The sequence below is a fragment of the Melanerpes formicivorus genome, unplaced genomic scaffold, assembly GCF_026170545.1.
Source record: "Melanerpes formicivorus ecotype bairdi unplaced genomic scaffold, bMelFor1.0.p_v2 SCAF_30, whole genome shotgun sequence".
Lineage (NCBI taxonomy): Eukaryota > Metazoa > Chordata > Aves > Piciformes > Picidae > Melanerpes > Melanerpes formicivorus.
Window position 1 is genome coordinate 2,882,294 of NW_027142382.1, and position 18,080 is coordinate 2,900,373.

An 18,080-nucleotide genomic window follows, 5' to 3' on the forward strand; every position below is an offset into this window, starting at 1 on the left:
CGAGGAAAGGGAATAGTTCTGCATAGGCAATAACTTGCCTCTCAAAAATATTTTGAGTGGCAGACTGTCATGATATCCCTATGAATAAAAATCTTTAAAGTCTACAAAAGGAGGATTAGAATATAGTGAAAGAATTCTTTCACCTTTCTGACAATCTTTCCACACAGTTTTTCGATTCTTCTCATAATGTTCATTCAGCCAGGTGAGGATGGTTCGTTCATGTGGAAAATATGTATTACTGTTTAAAGATTCTGACTTTATTCTTGGCATGCTCCTCACTTTTCCCAAGCTGAGCAGATTAGTAACGTTACACGCAGAAACACGAGGAAGAACAAACACCTGAAATGAGAAGCAGTGTCTTTAAGAACAAACCGTAAAGACACATTCAAGGTGAGTGACTCAAAAAAACCCAAACACAAAAAACAAACAAACAAAAAACCAAAACAATGCAACCAATTCAAACTCAAAAGGTTTTATAATTCAGAAAAGGTTTAAGACATTACACATACAAGTATCACACACAAGAGAACAGATTCACTGAGGTTTTTAGCAATTTCCTTTGCTTCCTCACACAAAATCCAAACAAACTTCCAAGTGGTCTTTGGAGTCTGGAAAGGTCCCAGCTGACTGAAAACTGGCAAATATTATTCCAGTTTACAGGAACAAAAAGAAGGAAGAGTCTGGTAATTATAGGCCTGTTAGTCTCACTTCATGGCCTGGTAACATTATGGAGAAGCTTATGCTGGGAAAACAGTTGTGAAATAACAGAGTAATTGGTCATAGCTAGTTGATGAGGGGAAAGTCCTGTTTAACCATTTTAATTTCATTTCATTAGAAAGATACAATGTCCAGCGTACAGCTAGAAAGTCCATTTGAACAACTGGCTGATGTCTTGAACTCAAAGAGTTACAGTAAATGGGGTTACAGTCTGGCAGCCAGCCATCAGTGAGGTTGCCTCAGGCTTAATTTTAGGGCCAGTGCTCTTTAGAGATTGTATAAGTGATCTGGATGCAGAAATTGGATGTACAATTTGCTGATGATGCTAACTTAGGAGGAGTGGTGGATTCCCTAAAGGGCAGAGAGGTGTAAGAGTGAGATCTGGATAGAACTAGAAAGCTGGGCATTCACCAACCATATGACATTTACAAGAGGAAGTGCCATATTTTGCACCTGGAACAGGGTAATCTTGGTGTACATACAATATGGGGAGAGCAGCAACTCCCTTAAACAGCCCCAGTGATGTGTAATTCCCTGATCTATACATACATAAAGAAAATGCCATTTCATCTAATCAGAATGAAACAGCTTGCACCGCTTTTGTAATTGTTTCTCTTCACATTAGTTTTCAATAGCATATTTTAACAGGTACATTAGAGAAGGCATCAGCTTCTCAGGCAAAATGTTCCAACGTTTTAATCACTCCATTTGCTGCAGATGGAGAGGATCCCTCTTACATATGGTATGATGCAGCTATAGCAATGTGTGCCTTCACTGTCACACAGTTACATTTACAAAGCTTCACATTTCCATCTGAGTTTTTTTCTTCTTTCCAGCTGACATGATGTCATCCATTGCTTTCAAGTTTTTCTGAAAACCCTTTTATGATATACTAATAGACAAAACCCAGTTAACTATTAATGTACACAAGACTTAAATTAGAGCATCCATATTTAATTACAACTTTAAAAGTCACTTTGAAATTCCTTTCTGAACCCTGAAGCATTTCAATTCAGGAAAATCTAGTTCCATGCAGAGATGGCTGAGCTAACTTAATTAAATTATTTGGATTTCTCTCCATGGAACTTTATGTATTTGCACAGAAGTGTCTTAAGGGAAATAGAATCTCAAACTTTTATATCAGATACAACTCTGAAGAAAATAACAGCCAAAACCACAATCAAACAAACTATTTCATGTTTTCTCAAAAGGTAGTGCCTTGGCCCACTGATTTATTACAATATTCCTTCATCAGTATAACCTGATCAAAACTGGAAAGAGTAATGCCAAATACATCTAGAAGAAAACAGGAAATGCTATTTACCCATGACATACTTGTACTGTCTCTTAGCAAGAAAAGTCCTATGTATGACTCCTCTCACCATAAAAGTGTTTCTTATGCTTACAGGGCATTTCCTGTATTTTCTTATTTTTGTGCCTGCTGCCTCTCATGTCACTGGGTACTACCGAGGAGAGTATGGTCCTGTCTTCTTTACCCCCTCCTACCAGGTCTTTACACACATTGACTAAATCTCCCTTTGAACCCTCTCTTCTCCTGGCTGAAGTGTTTCAGGTTTCTCAGTTTCTGCCTGTACGACAGATGCTCCAGTCTCTTAAATCATGGAGCCCTTCACTGGAGTCCCAGTCCAACATGTCCATGCCTGTCTTCTACTGGGAAGACCAAATAATATTTATGTTTTTCATTCATTGTCTGTCTCTTACAAAAGAAAGAAGTGTTTGGGCTTAGGCATACAAACTTTACTGACCACTGGTGAGCACATCAGTGCTTACTTTAGATAGCATGATTTAGACATATTTTTATCTAAACCAAACATTTTTATCTAAACCCAGTAAAAAATTAAAAATACAAATTTATTCCATTTGTGAAGCCCAAGTTCAACTCTATCTTTAAAGGAATTAAATTCATTACCTCAACCCAGAGGTCTGGTTTGGTGTTACATTCCATCTGGTTGGGGGCTGGGGGAGGGAGGGGGAATGGGGGCTTGTGGGAATGGACTGTGGTTTAACTCCAGACAGCAATTAATCACCACAGGACAAACATATTAACACACTGTTAAAGTTTCATACCTAAGAAAATGAAAATTTTCTCACTTTTGTTCTCTGTTAGAGAAGAAGTAAACACTTTATTTGCTTTTATAGATCTGTTTGGAAAAATTATAGCATCATAGGATGGTTTGGGTTGGAAGACACTTCCAAAGGTCATCTAGCCCAACTGCCCTGCCATGAGCAGGGGCATCCTCAACTAGATCAGGTTGCCCAGAGCCCTTTTGAGCCTGACCTTGAATATCTCCAAGGATGGGGCCTCAACTATCTCCGTGAGCAACCTGTTTCAGTGTTCCACTACGCCCATGGCAAAGAGGTCTCTTGATTATATCACACATCATTTTCCAAAGTTTTTTGCTATCAGTACTTCAGAATACAAGCAGTAAATATATCTACAATTCACCTTGTAAATCTGCAGTAGCACATCCATCCAAGCTCGTTTGCTCATTGTCTCAAATGTGCTGTCCTCCAGAATGAATAGAAGCTTGTCTGAGTTTTCCACATCTCCTGTTTTCAACTCAGCCATGTGACCCTTCAGATGAAAGAATGGAATTTATTTTCAGTATTCATTTCAACAGTTTGGATAGGAAATTTACAAAAGGACAACAAAGAATCAATGGCATAAATGACTGATAATGTTTACTATAGTGTAATAGTGATCAGCACTAGAACTATTTGCCTTGTGCTGCTCTCTCAGGATTAAGAAGCATGATACAGAACTGACAGGAGTTGAAAGCAGCAGTCAGGACAGAGAAGCAACACAAAGGAAATTTTTTTTTTAATGTTACAGTCAGTAGAAAGCAGTAAAATTAATTCTACTTTGAGAAAACATATCTGTTAGAAGTGAATCACAGGCATCAGCAGTATAGAAAGGAATGGAACAGAAAAACCAGGAGATTAGGTTGTAAATGGTGTACCAAAACAGACACCATGACAGCAATACTCATGGTCCACAGAGAACTTCCATTAGTCTTCAAGGGACATAAAGTATGTGCTCTTTGTTTACATTTAAAAAAACCCAAAACTACAGATTAAACAGAACCAATCAACACCAAAAAGAATCCAGACAAACACAACTTACAATTTGCACTTGAATCCATTTCTTGTAGTCATCAGGTTCAAGCAGAAATTCTGGCATAACATGAGGAAGATAGGCTCCTTTGCTTCTGAAATCATAAAGCAGGAAAAGTTCATATGGTAGCAAGATAACTATTTTTACAACCAGTCCAACATTTTCAACTGGGTCAGCCTAGCATAAGCTCTTCTGAATTGTAGCTGAGTACACTTTGGACTAATTATGCAGTTCTATTAATTACTTTAGATAGCTTCTATTTATGAAGTTCATGTTCAATTTCTATGCCTACAACTAAATGCTAAAAGCATATACAGCTCTGGACTGACTGGCCTCATCCATAAAGGATAGTCAGAGAAGTGGCTGATTCACCAACCCACGAGCTATTTAAAAGACATGGACTTGCCACTCAGGGACATGGCTTAGTGGTGGTCTGGGCAGTGTTAGGTCTACGTTTGGATTTGATGAACTTAAAGGTCTTTTCCCACCTAAATGATTTCATGATTCTATAGTACCATGTACTCAATGTTTTGATTTCTGGAATGATGCAACACTCCAGAAGAATAATCAGTAGGGTGGAATTAGTGAGAGTTTTCTGGTTATATGCTGTCAAGACATTCTTCAGCAATCCACTAATGTTCAGATACAGCTACATCACTGTCTGTTATTCTCAGACAAAAAGCTTTATTTAGAACATTATGCAAATGATGGGTTTTAAATGGCACTAGGTGGGGGATGGTAAAAAGAAGTAATAATGCTGTGTATCAGGGTTTCTGATGATCTCTAAGATATCATGACATTAGGCTTTCTCTGAAGTTAGATTCTTCTCTGTTTCACAGTTAGTGACAGCCAAGAAGGATGAAGAATTTCTCAGCCTTTTTTGATTTGCACCAACTTTGAGGATTGTTCAGTATTATGTGACAAGATAATCTTATCAATGAAGGTAGCTAATAATTATATCTGTTCAGAAGTAGCACTTCCATTTCTTAGCATATTATCAGTATGAAAGACTAAGAGATTACAAAGTCAATCTACAAAACTTTTGCTAAAGCTAGTAATTACAGTACAAAGAGCATCAGCAATACGGTAAGATCACTAAAGACAAATCTTATCTGACTCTACTGAGTCTAAGGAATGAGGTTGAAAGTCACCTTCTTTCATTATTAAGGGAGCAGAGTTCCTGCAGAAGTCTTGCATTGGCTATAACCCTACCAAAGGACACCTCATCTAGTGTAAACCTCAGAGGGTTCGAATTACAATTCTTAACACATAAATCTTAGATCACAAAAGATAATGGAAACTCAAAATCTACTGCATATTGTTCAGCTGGAATTATGCTCAAAATACAGCCATTTTAAAAACTAAAAAGCAGAAAGAAAAGACGCAGGACTGAATATTTTCTTGTCTACTTACTTAAGGAAAGCGAGCAATGCAGAATGCTCACAGTGGAGCTGCAACACTCGTTCGACTGGATCAAGGTGCGATGACTGGCTTGACGTAACGCTTGGTAACAATTCTCCACTCAGATGGAATAACATGTCATTCAAAGTCTTTGTATGTTTGCCAAGGTTTTGTTTAAAACCCTTTTCTTCTGAAGAGCTCATCTGGGCTTTACACACATCTCTGAGAGAGAAAGAGCTTCCCATATTATCCTTTTAAATGAACAAAATGAGCTAACATTTTATATATAACAATGATAAATCCAATAAACCACGAAGTAAAAGCAGCAGCAAGAAGGCTAAAAAGTACAGCACTGTCTCCTCTTTACAGAACTTTCGTAATAGTGTAAGAATTATGAACTGCATGGAATATTTAGTAAGTACATGTGAAAGATTTCATAAATAAATTTGTATTTGTCACTGCTTTCTGCCAAACATAACTTTCATTTCTATTATATTTATAAATGCCTACGTGCTCCTGTTCCAGGAGATTGGCTCCCTCCCTAGTCAGTAGCAAGCTAAATAAGATCAACTAAGTGATACCACTAAGATCAATGCGTTTCCAGGGTATTTGCAAGACTGTTATGAAATTTGCTTCCCTATCTGTTAAAAAAGACACATTGTTAAAACACATTGTTAAGACACATTGTTAAAACATTCATGCCACCAAAGAAGGGACAACTGCTAGAACTGTTCTTGTTCTGAGAGAAGAATCAATTTCGGTTAAGACTGATGTGAAGTTTGAATTGCATACTTAGCATACACCATGTTAGATCAGATCATCACAGTTGGAAATACATTTGAGAAAATGAAAAATAACACCTGAATGGAATTTTCCTATAAATAGCAGATAGATACTACAATTCTCATTTACAGCTGTGCATTAGAATGTGTTTATATTCCTCAGATCATATCCAAAACACTTTAGTGTACATGTTATCATTTTATGAGGCTGGCATAAGTTAGCCCTAAGCAGATATTCATTACCTTCTTAGGGAATATGGGATTGAAATAGGATTTTGTCCGTTGGGCCAACCAAAGAGAGTGAACCAATTCTTAACAGCAGTTCGGGTTTTCTGAAAGAAGATGTACTCCTCTTTATCTTCACCAGGAAAAAAATATAATTTACATTTCTTTTCTCTCCCATTACTTTGACTGTCAGTTTTACTCTCTTCGCTCATCTTCGCATCACTCTCACTGTCAAAAGTAGTTTCCAACTCTGCATGGTAGACGAAAAAAAATCCAGAGAGATTTTCTTATTTCCTTATGTGGTAGTTTTAGGCTATGCCTTTAAAATTTTCACAGATTTTGAGCAGAAAAGTAGTAAGATGTAAATAAATCACTATTGGGTGTAAAAAGGAAAATAAAGATAATTCTAAACAATCCCATTGGAGAGATAAGGAACTTAAACTGGTTGTACCAAAGCAATTTCTCTTCTCACTTCTTCACACTGGGAGAGATACTAACTGGTTCCTGCTTGACCTTGGCTGCATTGTTTTGGTATAAACTTCTCTGATTCCATCTTTTCTCCCTTTTATACAGGGAGATAAAGTGGGGCAGAGAGGGAGAAGCTAGCAGCTTCCCCTCGTCTTTGACCAGGGGCTCTTTGTGCTGTTTATTAATTGTAAATACCAATACCTGTAAATATTGCATATCTGTACATATTCATTGCATTCCATTATAGGTTGTAGTTTTGGGTTGTAAACACAGCTTTCATTTGCTTCCAACTGGGCTGGTCTAGCAAAGTTAATATTGGGGGGAAATTTCAACCCACCACACCTTATTTTTATCTAGAACAAAGCCAGTGTTTTTGTTCTTTAACACACTATTATTTTCAGTACACACACACAAAAACCCTGTCAGACAATGAATGATCAGCTTATCCCAGGAGTAAACAATTTAAGTGACTTGAACACATCTTGGCAATAGAAAAATCCTATTCGTGGACTTCAACTTCACTTAAAAAAAGTATTACCCAATCAAGAAAAAAAATACTAATTTATGCATGGCTTGCAAAACCACAGGCAGCAATCTTAAAAAAAAGTCTTACATACAGACACAGTAGGTAAAACTTCACCAGCAAATCAATGTTAATTCCCCAGCCCAATCACATAGCATGGGTAGTGTACAGTGTATCAGGTATTGCAAAGGCATAACTAAACCTACATCCCAATCTACACCTTTGGACTTTCTCCCCCTCTGTTAGGCCTTCTGTCTCCTATGAAATTACTTGGTCTAAAGTTAAGATTATCTATTTTAGCAACTGCTTGTTGTTACCAACATCAACAAGAATGATAATATTGCATAATATAACAATGAAAACAATCACTTTTCTCCATAGCACAAGTAAGTCAGATGATTCCATCCTTAAAGGTGTATTTTAAAACCACTGTTGCGGTTTTAATGTTTGTTGAAGTGACGTGAAAATAAAGCTATCACAGTAGACAGTGAATAAAAGTTCATGTTACATTTTAAGAAGATTAAAAATATATAGTGCAATATGGAGAAAAGTGGTTATTCCTTTATAAAATCATCACACAGTCCTGAGTGTGTGCTGGCTGACAACATTACTTTTCCCTCTTTTGTCACTGCTACCTTTGCCAGTTTGTTGCCTTTTCAGATGTGAAATTGAATTGCTTTTTGAACTCTTCTTATGTTATTCTACTAAAAATGAATCATGTTGGTAAAGAGCTACTATGTAATTTGCTTAACTATCCCTATTTGCCTTGGCAATACATTAGAGAATGATCACATCAGCAGGTGTGTAAGAGTGGAATCCTAACAATGATGAAATAACAATAGCAACATTGATTGTTCTAACTTTTTAGTCTGGAGAAGACTGAGAGGGGATTTAATAAATGTTTATAAGTATCTGAGAGCTGGGGGTCAAGAGGGAGGGGACAGGCTCTTCTCACTTGCACCCTGTGATAGGACAAGGGGTACTGGATATAAATGACAACACAGGAGGTTTCACCTCACCATGAGGAGGAACTTCTTCCCTGTGAGGTTCACAGAGCACTGGAACAGGTTCCCCAGAGGGGTTGTGAAGTCTCCTTCTCTGGAGACTTTCAAGCCCCATCTGGATGTGTTCCTGGGCAGCCTGTGCTAGATTCTATAGTCCTGCTCTGGCAGGAGGATTGAACTCGATGATCTTGGAGGTCCCTTCCAACCCCTAACATCCTGTGATCCTGTGAACTTCCTAGTTAGAAAATTAGCAGCTGAAAAAGGAGATGTCAATAGCTTCAAATACTAGTCGCCTGACAACTTTACAGTAGACCTATTACTCTTAGTTCTTGTGGAAGAGCATGTTAATGGCACGCACTGACAATAGTTGTTTTGTATAGTGCCTCATAAGTGCCACAAAAATGTCAAGGTCTAATCTAAGAACATAACTATAACCTCGCAGAATAGAGCATATTTTAAAAGTGTATACCTTTAGTTAGTTTATGACTACAAAAATAATATCCTTCTGAGAAACTAATCCCTTAGGTTTGTTCAGTAATTATTTTTCTGCTGGTTTCTCTACAAACAGGTTATTGCAAGTCAGGCCTTGACATTTTGAGTTTTTTTTGGTTGGGTGGTGGGTTTTGTTTTGTTTCTTTTTTCTTTGCTCTTGTAGTAGTTTTTATTGTTGAGGGGCTTGGGGGTTATGTTGTTGGGTTTTATTTCTTTCTGTCTGGTTGTGTTTTAAATACTATGACTGATCTCTTCTCTTCTACTGATCTCTTCTACTTTATCTGCTAAAAGGAGAGGGGGGGTTTCTGCTTTTATACTTTAGGCCAGGTTTCGCATGGTGTCACAGAAGAGAACAGCCTTCCCCCTATTCATTGATTATATGTGCATAACAATTTCAGGCAAAGCTTACAAATATGAAAAATATCTCTTTAGAGCAGTAAACTGAAAAGCAGCACAAGGTTTTAACATGAACAGCTGCACCATACCTGATTGAGAATCTTCACAGGCTGAGTCAGTGGTTGCACCAAAGGAAGATGAGAAATTACTATGGGAAATTGATTGTGGACTACAACGCGGGTGCAGAATATCTTCTCCACTACTGCCTTCTTCACTAGCTATAAAATGAGATCACAAGCTGCAGCTGAGAAAACACATTTTATTGTCTGTGCCCCAACAGTTTATAAAGTTTACAGCTTAAGCAGCACTCTTATTTTAAGTTAATGTAGTCTTAGAATCCAGTCTTCATGGCTTAATCTATTGCAGACCTGAGGAATTACTTGCTCACCTAAAAAACTTGTCTGTTTCATCAAGCTATATCTCAGATGCCAACAACTCTAAAATATATCTCCGTTTGTGTATCTATATCCATATATAGATATTAAATGACCCCCACAGATCTCTTCCAACATGAATTGTATAACTTTCCTAATCTCTTCCCAAAACCACAGCTATACACAGACAGGCAAAAAGGTGAGGGGGAGCAGGAGGCAGGCAGAAATGGGGCCAGGGTGGGGAGATATGCTGTAGATCCAAATATTTATAGTCTCATATTACAGGCTTTCAAAAGGCTTTAAAATATCAGTATGCTCTTCAGCCTTCAGGGACAGTGATTAAAGAAACCTGAAAACTATTCTAAACAGGCAAATAATGATAGCATTTTATCATAACATCACATGGCTCACTTCACCTTTTCTTTCTTCAAAACATACACAACTGTTGTCCTAGGACTTACTGATGATGATTTTCTGATAGTATAATTTAAATTATGTTAATTTACTGTCAGTTGTTTGGGCTGTTTTATCTACTCCTACTTCAAAAAACTTCATGAAACTTTCTATAAGATTTAGGCTCATCCAACATTTTTCAGTAAGCATCACCTAATTGTTTATATGGTTTCCTCATTTTCAACAAGAAAATAGAAGCTATTGCACTATTGTTAAAAATGTAGTTGCAGTATCCCTTTGGAATTAATGAGGAAAAATGCTATCTTGATGACAACATCCCTGTTATCATACTGAAAAATACTGGTCATACTACTGGACATAAAGTAATTTTAAGAGATAGAATGTTGACTGCTTACTGCTTCTCAAGATAATTTCTTGATCAGAGCTGTGAAATGCCAAATATGGGTATAAAGTAAGAAGGCAATTCTCTGCTGTTGCAGCAACTTGTATTAAGAACCTGTTCAAAATAAAAGACAAAATTGATCATTTCCTGTTCAGCCATGACAATCAAGATATTTCAGCACAAAAATAAAAGACAGAAAGAAGGTGTCTGGAAAGCTGCTTTACTATTCTGGTTCAGTAGGAGAGTACACAGATGGGACTGCAGATGCTGAAAAGGTTAAGTTTAGCATAGTATTTCCACTTCATAGTGTTACTATGAGAATGTATGTATCTGAATCTGAATGTCCAAGACTTAAGGGAGATTTCATGAAATAAATTAACTCTGTCTCTCTGAAAAGGAAAAAAAAAAAAGAAACAAGTAAAAGAAAAAATTTGGAATTACAGCTGACATTTCTAAGTGTCCTAAAAGAGAGTGTTAGCTGGCCCAGCCCCTGGAGATATTAAAGATCAAAGTCAGTGTGGCCCTGGGCAGCCTGATCTAGTTGGAGGTGTCCCTGCTCACTGCAGGGCAGTTGGACAAGATGACTTTTGAGGGCCCCTTCCAACCCAGTGCAACCTATGAACCTGTAAATATATCCTGTAACATTTGACAGGGGAAGTTTTCTTGGAAAGCAACTTCTATTTTGGTTTAACATTTATTCTACGAGACTTTACAAAACTCACAAAATAAAAGTCTCCAGAGACAGAGACTCCACAACCTTTCTGGGCATCGTGTTCCACTGGTTTGCCACACACAACGCGAAGAAACATCTATGAGTTTGCACAAAATGTGAATGTGTACATTCCCAAACCAAGTGTCATAGATCACCGAATCACCAAGGCTGGAAAAAGACCTTTAAGACTGACAAGTCCAGCTGTAACCCAGCTACCATGACCACTAAACTATATCCTGAAGTGCCACATCTACATGCTTCTACGTCGCCTCCAGCGATAGTGACTCCACCAGCTCCGTGGGCATCCTGTTCCAACACCTCACCCCTCTCTCAGTAAAGTTTTTCCTAATATCCAATTTAAACTTCCCTTGGCACAACTTAAACCCATTTCCTCAGAATACAATATTTCTTCTACTTTTACCAAGCCATTTAAAGACACAGAATAAATGACTACAACAAAGAAAAGTTCACCAACTTCCAACTTGTGACTATTGTGATAAATGACAATTGTCAATACTCTGCAGGCATACATTGGGTTTATTTCAGATAGCAGAACTAGGGTCAGGGGTGGCAGCAAGCTGCATGAAAGTTAATGAAAAACATAGCTCTCAAGTTATATGAAAGTAACTCAGATGTCTGTGTTGTTGTACTCAGCTTTCCAAATTCTCAGTTTAAGGTGAGCACTTCAGTCAGCTCTAACCTCAAAGCTGAGGTGAAACTTGGGCATATGTCATACCATCATTCGTGCTCTGATTTGCACAGTTATGAAACACAGAAACGTGTGTTTGAGAACTGTAGTACAGCCTAACTAGTTACCCAAATTCAATGAGTGATACTAAAGCACAATCTGGAATACAAAGACCAGCCATCACAACAGAACATCTGTACTCAATGCCTCAGACTCACAGTGCTGCTGCAAGAGAAGGTCCTCCCTGTTCCATGTTGCTAGTAATCCAACAAAGGGCATGCCTCTTTCACCGAGAAATGAATACACCCAGCCAAAAGCAAATACAATACAAATACATTCTTATCTTAAAATAATTAAAGCTTCAGAATGTTCATAACATTAAAAAAAAGTAAAGATTGGACACTAAAGCACCTATGCTAACTGAACAACAGTGTGAAGGAACACCAGGGAACTGCAAGCAATAATCATGGGTAGTTCCCTATTACAGGGAACAGAGAACCTCATTTACCCAACCTGACCCTTCATCTAGGGAGGTTTGCTGCTGGCCAGCATGCTGCTGAGAGATAGATGCAGCTTACTTGACCCTTGGCCCTGTTACTCTTCCACTTGGGCATTGGTGAAGTTGACAAAGAGACCTGGAACTTATCAGGCATGACTGCATGGCTTTGGGGACAATGATCAAGGAAACAGGGCACAGATGGTTTTCTCTTCAATCATGCTGGCGAAAGAAAAGAGCTTGAGAATGAGTGGATGGTTACTGCAAGTCATAGTCAACTACTAATTCTACAGCTCTATCATACACATTTCAAGCACTGCAAAATAGGGCACCAGACAGAGAAGCAGGAATACTTCCATACAAATACAGCAAATAGATTACAAAGACCTGTACATTCTGCATGTGCCTAAAATTACCTGGTACCACTTTATTTATAACACCATTCATAAAGTGCCATTGCAAAGCCAGAAGTCTTGTGCAACATGTTTGCAGCAGAGCTTAACTAAATTACATAAAATTCTGCCTTATTATATTAGCATGAAAGATAGCTGTACTACTAGCAAATGTGGAATTACTAAATGTGTTAAATTATTCAGCATATTGGGTTTTTTAATGCTTAATAAAGCAAGCAAAAAATTTGTTAGCTACATGAACCATCATTGCCACTACTATTTCAGTGTTTACTCTCTAATGCATGTTTCCAAAGAACACACAACAGGAGAATGGCCATTAAATATATTGTGTTTGCCAACATTTGAAACCTGCTGATCACCACAAACTAAAGCTCCGACTGTGATGATTAAAAAAACTACCATCCAACACTCTATATAAAAGCAGTTTGTTCACATCTCTTAAATTAACTCTGATTTGTTTGTTTCTTGCAATGGTTGTGGAAAGACTAAAGAACCTGAATCAAAACATATTTATCCTTTTTAATTTGCTCTATAGCATTTCAGACATTTTCTAAGCAGAAACAAGTAATTTGTTTTCTATCAACGTACCCTAAATGCTTTAGAAATACAGGCACAGTTAAATAACCCTTCTTCAGCAGTGTTCATTAACAGATGCAGAGTATCGCTAACAGTTTCTAAAGAGAGAATCCAAAGGCATTAGGATCTAAATGACAAATTCCTGTAGTAATGTTGCTTGGGCAAATTAAAAAAATATTTAAGGGAAGCTCACACTGATAGTTGCAGAAACAAAACAAACTGCTTGCAGAACTGGCTAATGCCAAAAGGAAACTTGACATGAGTGAGGCATTTTACAGAGCTTTTAGAAAAGGGAATTATCTACATGTAGGGAATGAGGAGTTGAAATTTAAAAGTATAGAACTACCCTCCTCCCTCTCACCAGAAAATGCTTGAGAGATCTAGAGATGACAGAACTTGGAGGGAGCAGAAAAGATGACCCATGCAAGCTCTGCCATTTCTATCCACCAATGAGTAGTTCCTCAATGCTGAGGGGCCCTTATTCCTTGCAGCAGGAGCTCAAGCTTCCACAGCAATCAAAATAATGTAATAATGAATAGCGACAGACACGTGATTTCACACAATATGCCAGACTTAGGGATGGCAAAGTACCACGTTTTTAGTAGCAGCAGCAATGTCAGTTCTTAATTCCTGAATAACAGATGCTTCAGCTGGCAGGAACAATCAATATGTAGAAAGCCACAAGCACAGAATAGAATAGGAGTGATTAATGGGTTTAGACCATCCTGGCTTTCAAAAACACTCCCAACTTTCCAAAGTAAAATGCCAATATATTATTAGATCAGATGAGAAGCAAAGAACTATGCAAATATCAGGAACTCCAATGCTTTCTAGCTCCCTGCTCTCTGAATTCAAATGATACTCAAATAAATTGACATCTGCTATTCTCTAAGGCATGCCAGTAGAATATATGCATTTAACATTTACCAGCAGTGCCTATTAAAGAGCTGCATGGGTCAGGTACATTTCTCAACAGCAAAAGGGAACATAGATTTTCCCTCCATGAGATCTCATGTATGATCAGAGTCTCATAACTAGGCAACTTTTAGTGATGATGTCTCAGTTGCACCATGTTGTAGTTAGAGGCTAAGACCCCTAATATCCTTTATTCCTGAAGTGTCAGCCATAAACAATGTGAATAACATAAGAAATAGAATGAGTTTCCTCAGCTTCCCAGCAGGAGAAGGAAAGAAATCGGAGAACTGTAGGATGAAGTACAACCGTAGGCAAGAACCTCTGCACATTTGTGTCATCATTGATAACAGCAATTTATCTACCCACCACATGCTGGGGGTTTAGGGTATTTTGCTGCTTAGAGCACCATTTCCTTTGACTGTGTGATATCCACCTGTTGTTTACTTATTTTTTAGAAAGAATAAGCTAAATGTCATTTCAATGAAGATGGTAGAAAACTTTATTTCCTGCTAAATTATTTATATAATCAGTACATTAGAAGACATAACAATAATAATCAGAGACTATATAAGCATGCCATGTTGACAGAGGCTTTTTATAGTTTAGTTTTTCAAACCGAAGGAAATAAATGTCATAGCTAAATATCTCTTCCCATTTATTAAGTACTTGCTCAAGACATTGTTGGATTTTCTGTTATCTTTTAATTCTGTATTCCTATCTGCCCTGGGCAGGGAAGTTTCATTTATTCTGCTTTGGAGTCAAAGGAGCAAAAAGGAAGAATGGAGATTAAAAATAACATTAGAAATTAACTGCAAATTCTCATTTAAGGCAGTCATTAAATAAATACTAATGCACTTTCTTGCAATCCATTTAATGGGCTCTGTGCATGCAGTCAATTCCTGGTGTAAATGACAACCACACGCCTTCAGTTTTCTTTTACAGCTACATAATATGGGTTTGCTACAAAACAAGATTGACCATTGTCTTTCAAATGTTTTCTGTGTTTCCTTTCTCCTTTAGGAAAAAAATAAGATATCATTATCTAGCTGGACTTCATATGGATGATGCAAATCAATCCTATTGAAATTTTAGCCCAGAATTTTGAAAAGCAACGTCAGCAATGTGAAGCCTAAGGTTAAAAAAAAAAAAAAGCCCAAAATAGGGTTAACATTCAAGCTTTGAGATATGCCTGTAATTAGTTTTGCTTAGAAGGTTCCTCTTCTAAGCAGCTAAAATACAAGATGTGATGTTTTACCAACATATGAAAACAATTCTCCATCCCAGAACACGGAATACAAGTTGAAGTTCAAAATGTAGTTCCAATAATTTAAAAATACATATTATTACTTTGAAAATGGAAATGAAAAGAGACAAGGTGTGACAAATTAATACATCTTCTGCAACTGCTACTGTGAGAATTCATGGCCTATTAAACAAATCAGGAACCTATTCAAGACCAGTTAGCTTTTATAGGTCTTATAAAAGGTTATAGATTTCATTGGCTTTAAGATCTCAAAGGCCTCAAAATCTTATCTTCCTAAAAGACTCAAATTAACAAAGCAGTTCAGTTTCATTAGTTGCACATTCCAAAACAAACTGCTCAAATGCTTAGAGAATTTGTTGAACTAGGTTTTTCAGTTTGAAACCATTCCCTAGGTCTTCTATTGATGAGGGAGAGGCAGGAAATACAGGCAGATATGCAGAGAACAACAAATTGCAGCTACAGATTACTACAGAGTGGAATATCAAAGCACATACCAACGTTAACAGTAGTAAGAAAACCTCAGTCTGCATAAATTATCATAGACTTCATTAGAATAACAATGATATGTTCAGGATTAGAGTTAGAGATTCAGGCACTTAGACTTTTTCAGTTGAAGGAAATAAGTATTTCTGTTTATGATAAAAATAATTTCTTCCAAAGCCAGTATGAACATTACTGTACTGAGTAGGCACAGAGTCAAATATTTCAAGGCAAATAGAGGGGAAAAAAAAGTTAAACACACAGCAGAAGAGATTGTTTCTCTATAAAGAGGTTTGAGAAGATGTTAGTGCATCATATAAAAACAGTTATTAAAACTAAATATTGTGCCTGCTCAGCAGCAATATTTCAGAATTCATCATAAGCTTAAATTACACTTCCCTCACAATTATTCCAAGCTTTAGCACACATTTATGAATCACATCCCACACAATGATTAACTCTTAGAACTAAATCAAATGAATAAGAAATAGATTCCTGGCTAACAATCTGACAGAGAAATATAAAATACTAATTCAGCGAGAGGAGCAATAACAGAAAGGTCCATAATCCTTACATCAAAATAATAGAAAATTCAGTTTTATGTAAGAAAAAAAAAATCTAAGCTGTAAGGCAGAGATATTTAATCTTCAAAATATTTGCTTTACTGAAAACAGTCACTGCAGGAATTAATTTAGTCACAACAGTGTCTATCTTTCTTCCTCCTGCACACGCTCGTCCATCTCACCAAGAGGAGACAAGAATAGAAGAGACAAAGGCTGAACATGTTTAAGTTTTCACAGAATATTTAATAAACATTTTACTAGGGGCAGGGGAAACCTACTGCATTTGTTTCCACCATTACAAAACTTTAAAATCAAAATAAAATGTGATTGTTTATTTCTTCATCACTAAACAGTGTTTTAATGAGATTAATTTTGATATGACCACTGCACATACATTGCTGTCAAGCTTCAAATGTTCTGTCCCAAAGGAATTTCAGTCTAACAGGAATTAGTATTTTTCATATGCTTGTATTCCCAAATAATTTCAATACTTTCAATAACTTCAAATGCTTTCTGATGTAGCACACCGGACTACATTTGAGAAAATACATAATCAAATAAATAACAACATGAAGCACATCTGGCCCTGATCCCTTCTCTCTGTCAGTGCCTGCTTTGGCTGATCCTGCTATCCAGGAAGTCCCACTGAGGTAGTGCAGAATACACTGAAGAGGCCAGCACAGAGGGAGGGAGAAGACGCCAACAGTTTTCCATACTTCACTATCCACTTCTGTGTCTCATATATATGAATTATATAAGACAGCATCCTGTATACTGTTCATACAGGAAGCATACTCTGTAAATGAAAATACAATTTAAAAACCCCAAAACAACAAAGAACTCTTGCATAGTTCCTTACTGTAAAAAAAATAAACATAATCTTTTACTTAGAAACAGTATCTCCTAAATTACTCAAAGAGGCCCACCTAAAAGAAAGCAAGGGAGGGACTGTTTACAAGTCTTGTAGTAATAGGGAAAGGGGGAATAGATTGATGCTGAAAGAGGGAAGATTAAAAATTAATTTGAATTGCACACACTACCTGTTTTCTTCTTCATCGATGAAGAATATATTCCCTAAGAATGACACTGGCCTAGATGATCTGAAGCTGATGTGACAAATTAGTTCCTTATTTGTGCCATCTGATGAAAGAACAATATCTTGACCTTCTGTGAACTGTACAGTAAAAGGACAAATCCTGTCACCATCTTCAAGTTCAAGCTCTGGAAGTTCAACCTGAAGTCGTGATTGCCTGTGTTAAAAGTAAACAGTAATGGTGTTTGTGCTCACAGGACAGCAGTAATTAAGTTGTTGCCTAGATTCACACATTTATAAACCTGCTTTTCACAGTTAAATACAGAAAAATAACTTCCATTTTGCAGTATAAATCTAGTGAAACTAAGAATTAACATTCCTTCAGCATTTAGAGGCTCCTTTGTTTTCTACGTGTAAAACCTGAATGCTTTTACTGATCCACAGTAGTGCAGCATCTGAGTGAAGTGCAATTTCTAACTGTGCTAAAAAAGCCATTAATATTACTTTCACACTTTAGGTTTCCTAAACTTAAATCTTTCATTGATAGTGAATGATCTGCAGTATTATAAGACAAGTTATAGCAAGTTTTAAGGTAGAAATATTAAGGGGGAAAATTCATGAAGCTA

The 18,080-nt window shown here is 37.0% G+C and overlaps 1 protein-coding gene across 1 annotated transcript in view; it reads right to left on the reverse strand.

The window, feature by feature from the left end:
* CFAP47 (cilia and flagella associated protein 47) overlaps window positions 1-18,080 on the reverse strand; it is a 299,349-nt gene that overhangs the window by 220,789 nt on the left and 60,480 nt on the right. The window contains exons 26-33 of the mRNA XM_068155062.1: window positions 17,462-17,671; window positions 10,328-10,428; window positions 9,234-9,362; window positions 6,280-6,511; window positions 5,267-5,476; window positions 3,854-3,947; window positions 3,185-3,313; window positions 144-339 (exon numbers count right to left, since the gene is read on the reverse strand). Coding sequence (XP_068011163.1) covers window positions 144-339; window positions 3,185-3,313; window positions 3,854-3,947; window positions 5,267-5,476; window positions 6,280-6,511; window positions 9,234-9,362; window positions 10,328-10,428; window positions 17,462-17,671 — 1,301 coding nt within the window. The remainder of the gene's footprint in view (window positions 1-143; window positions 340-3,184; window positions 3,314-3,853; window positions 3,948-5,266; window positions 5,477-6,279; window positions 6,512-9,233; window positions 9,363-10,327; window positions 10,429-17,461; window positions 17,672-18,080) is intronic.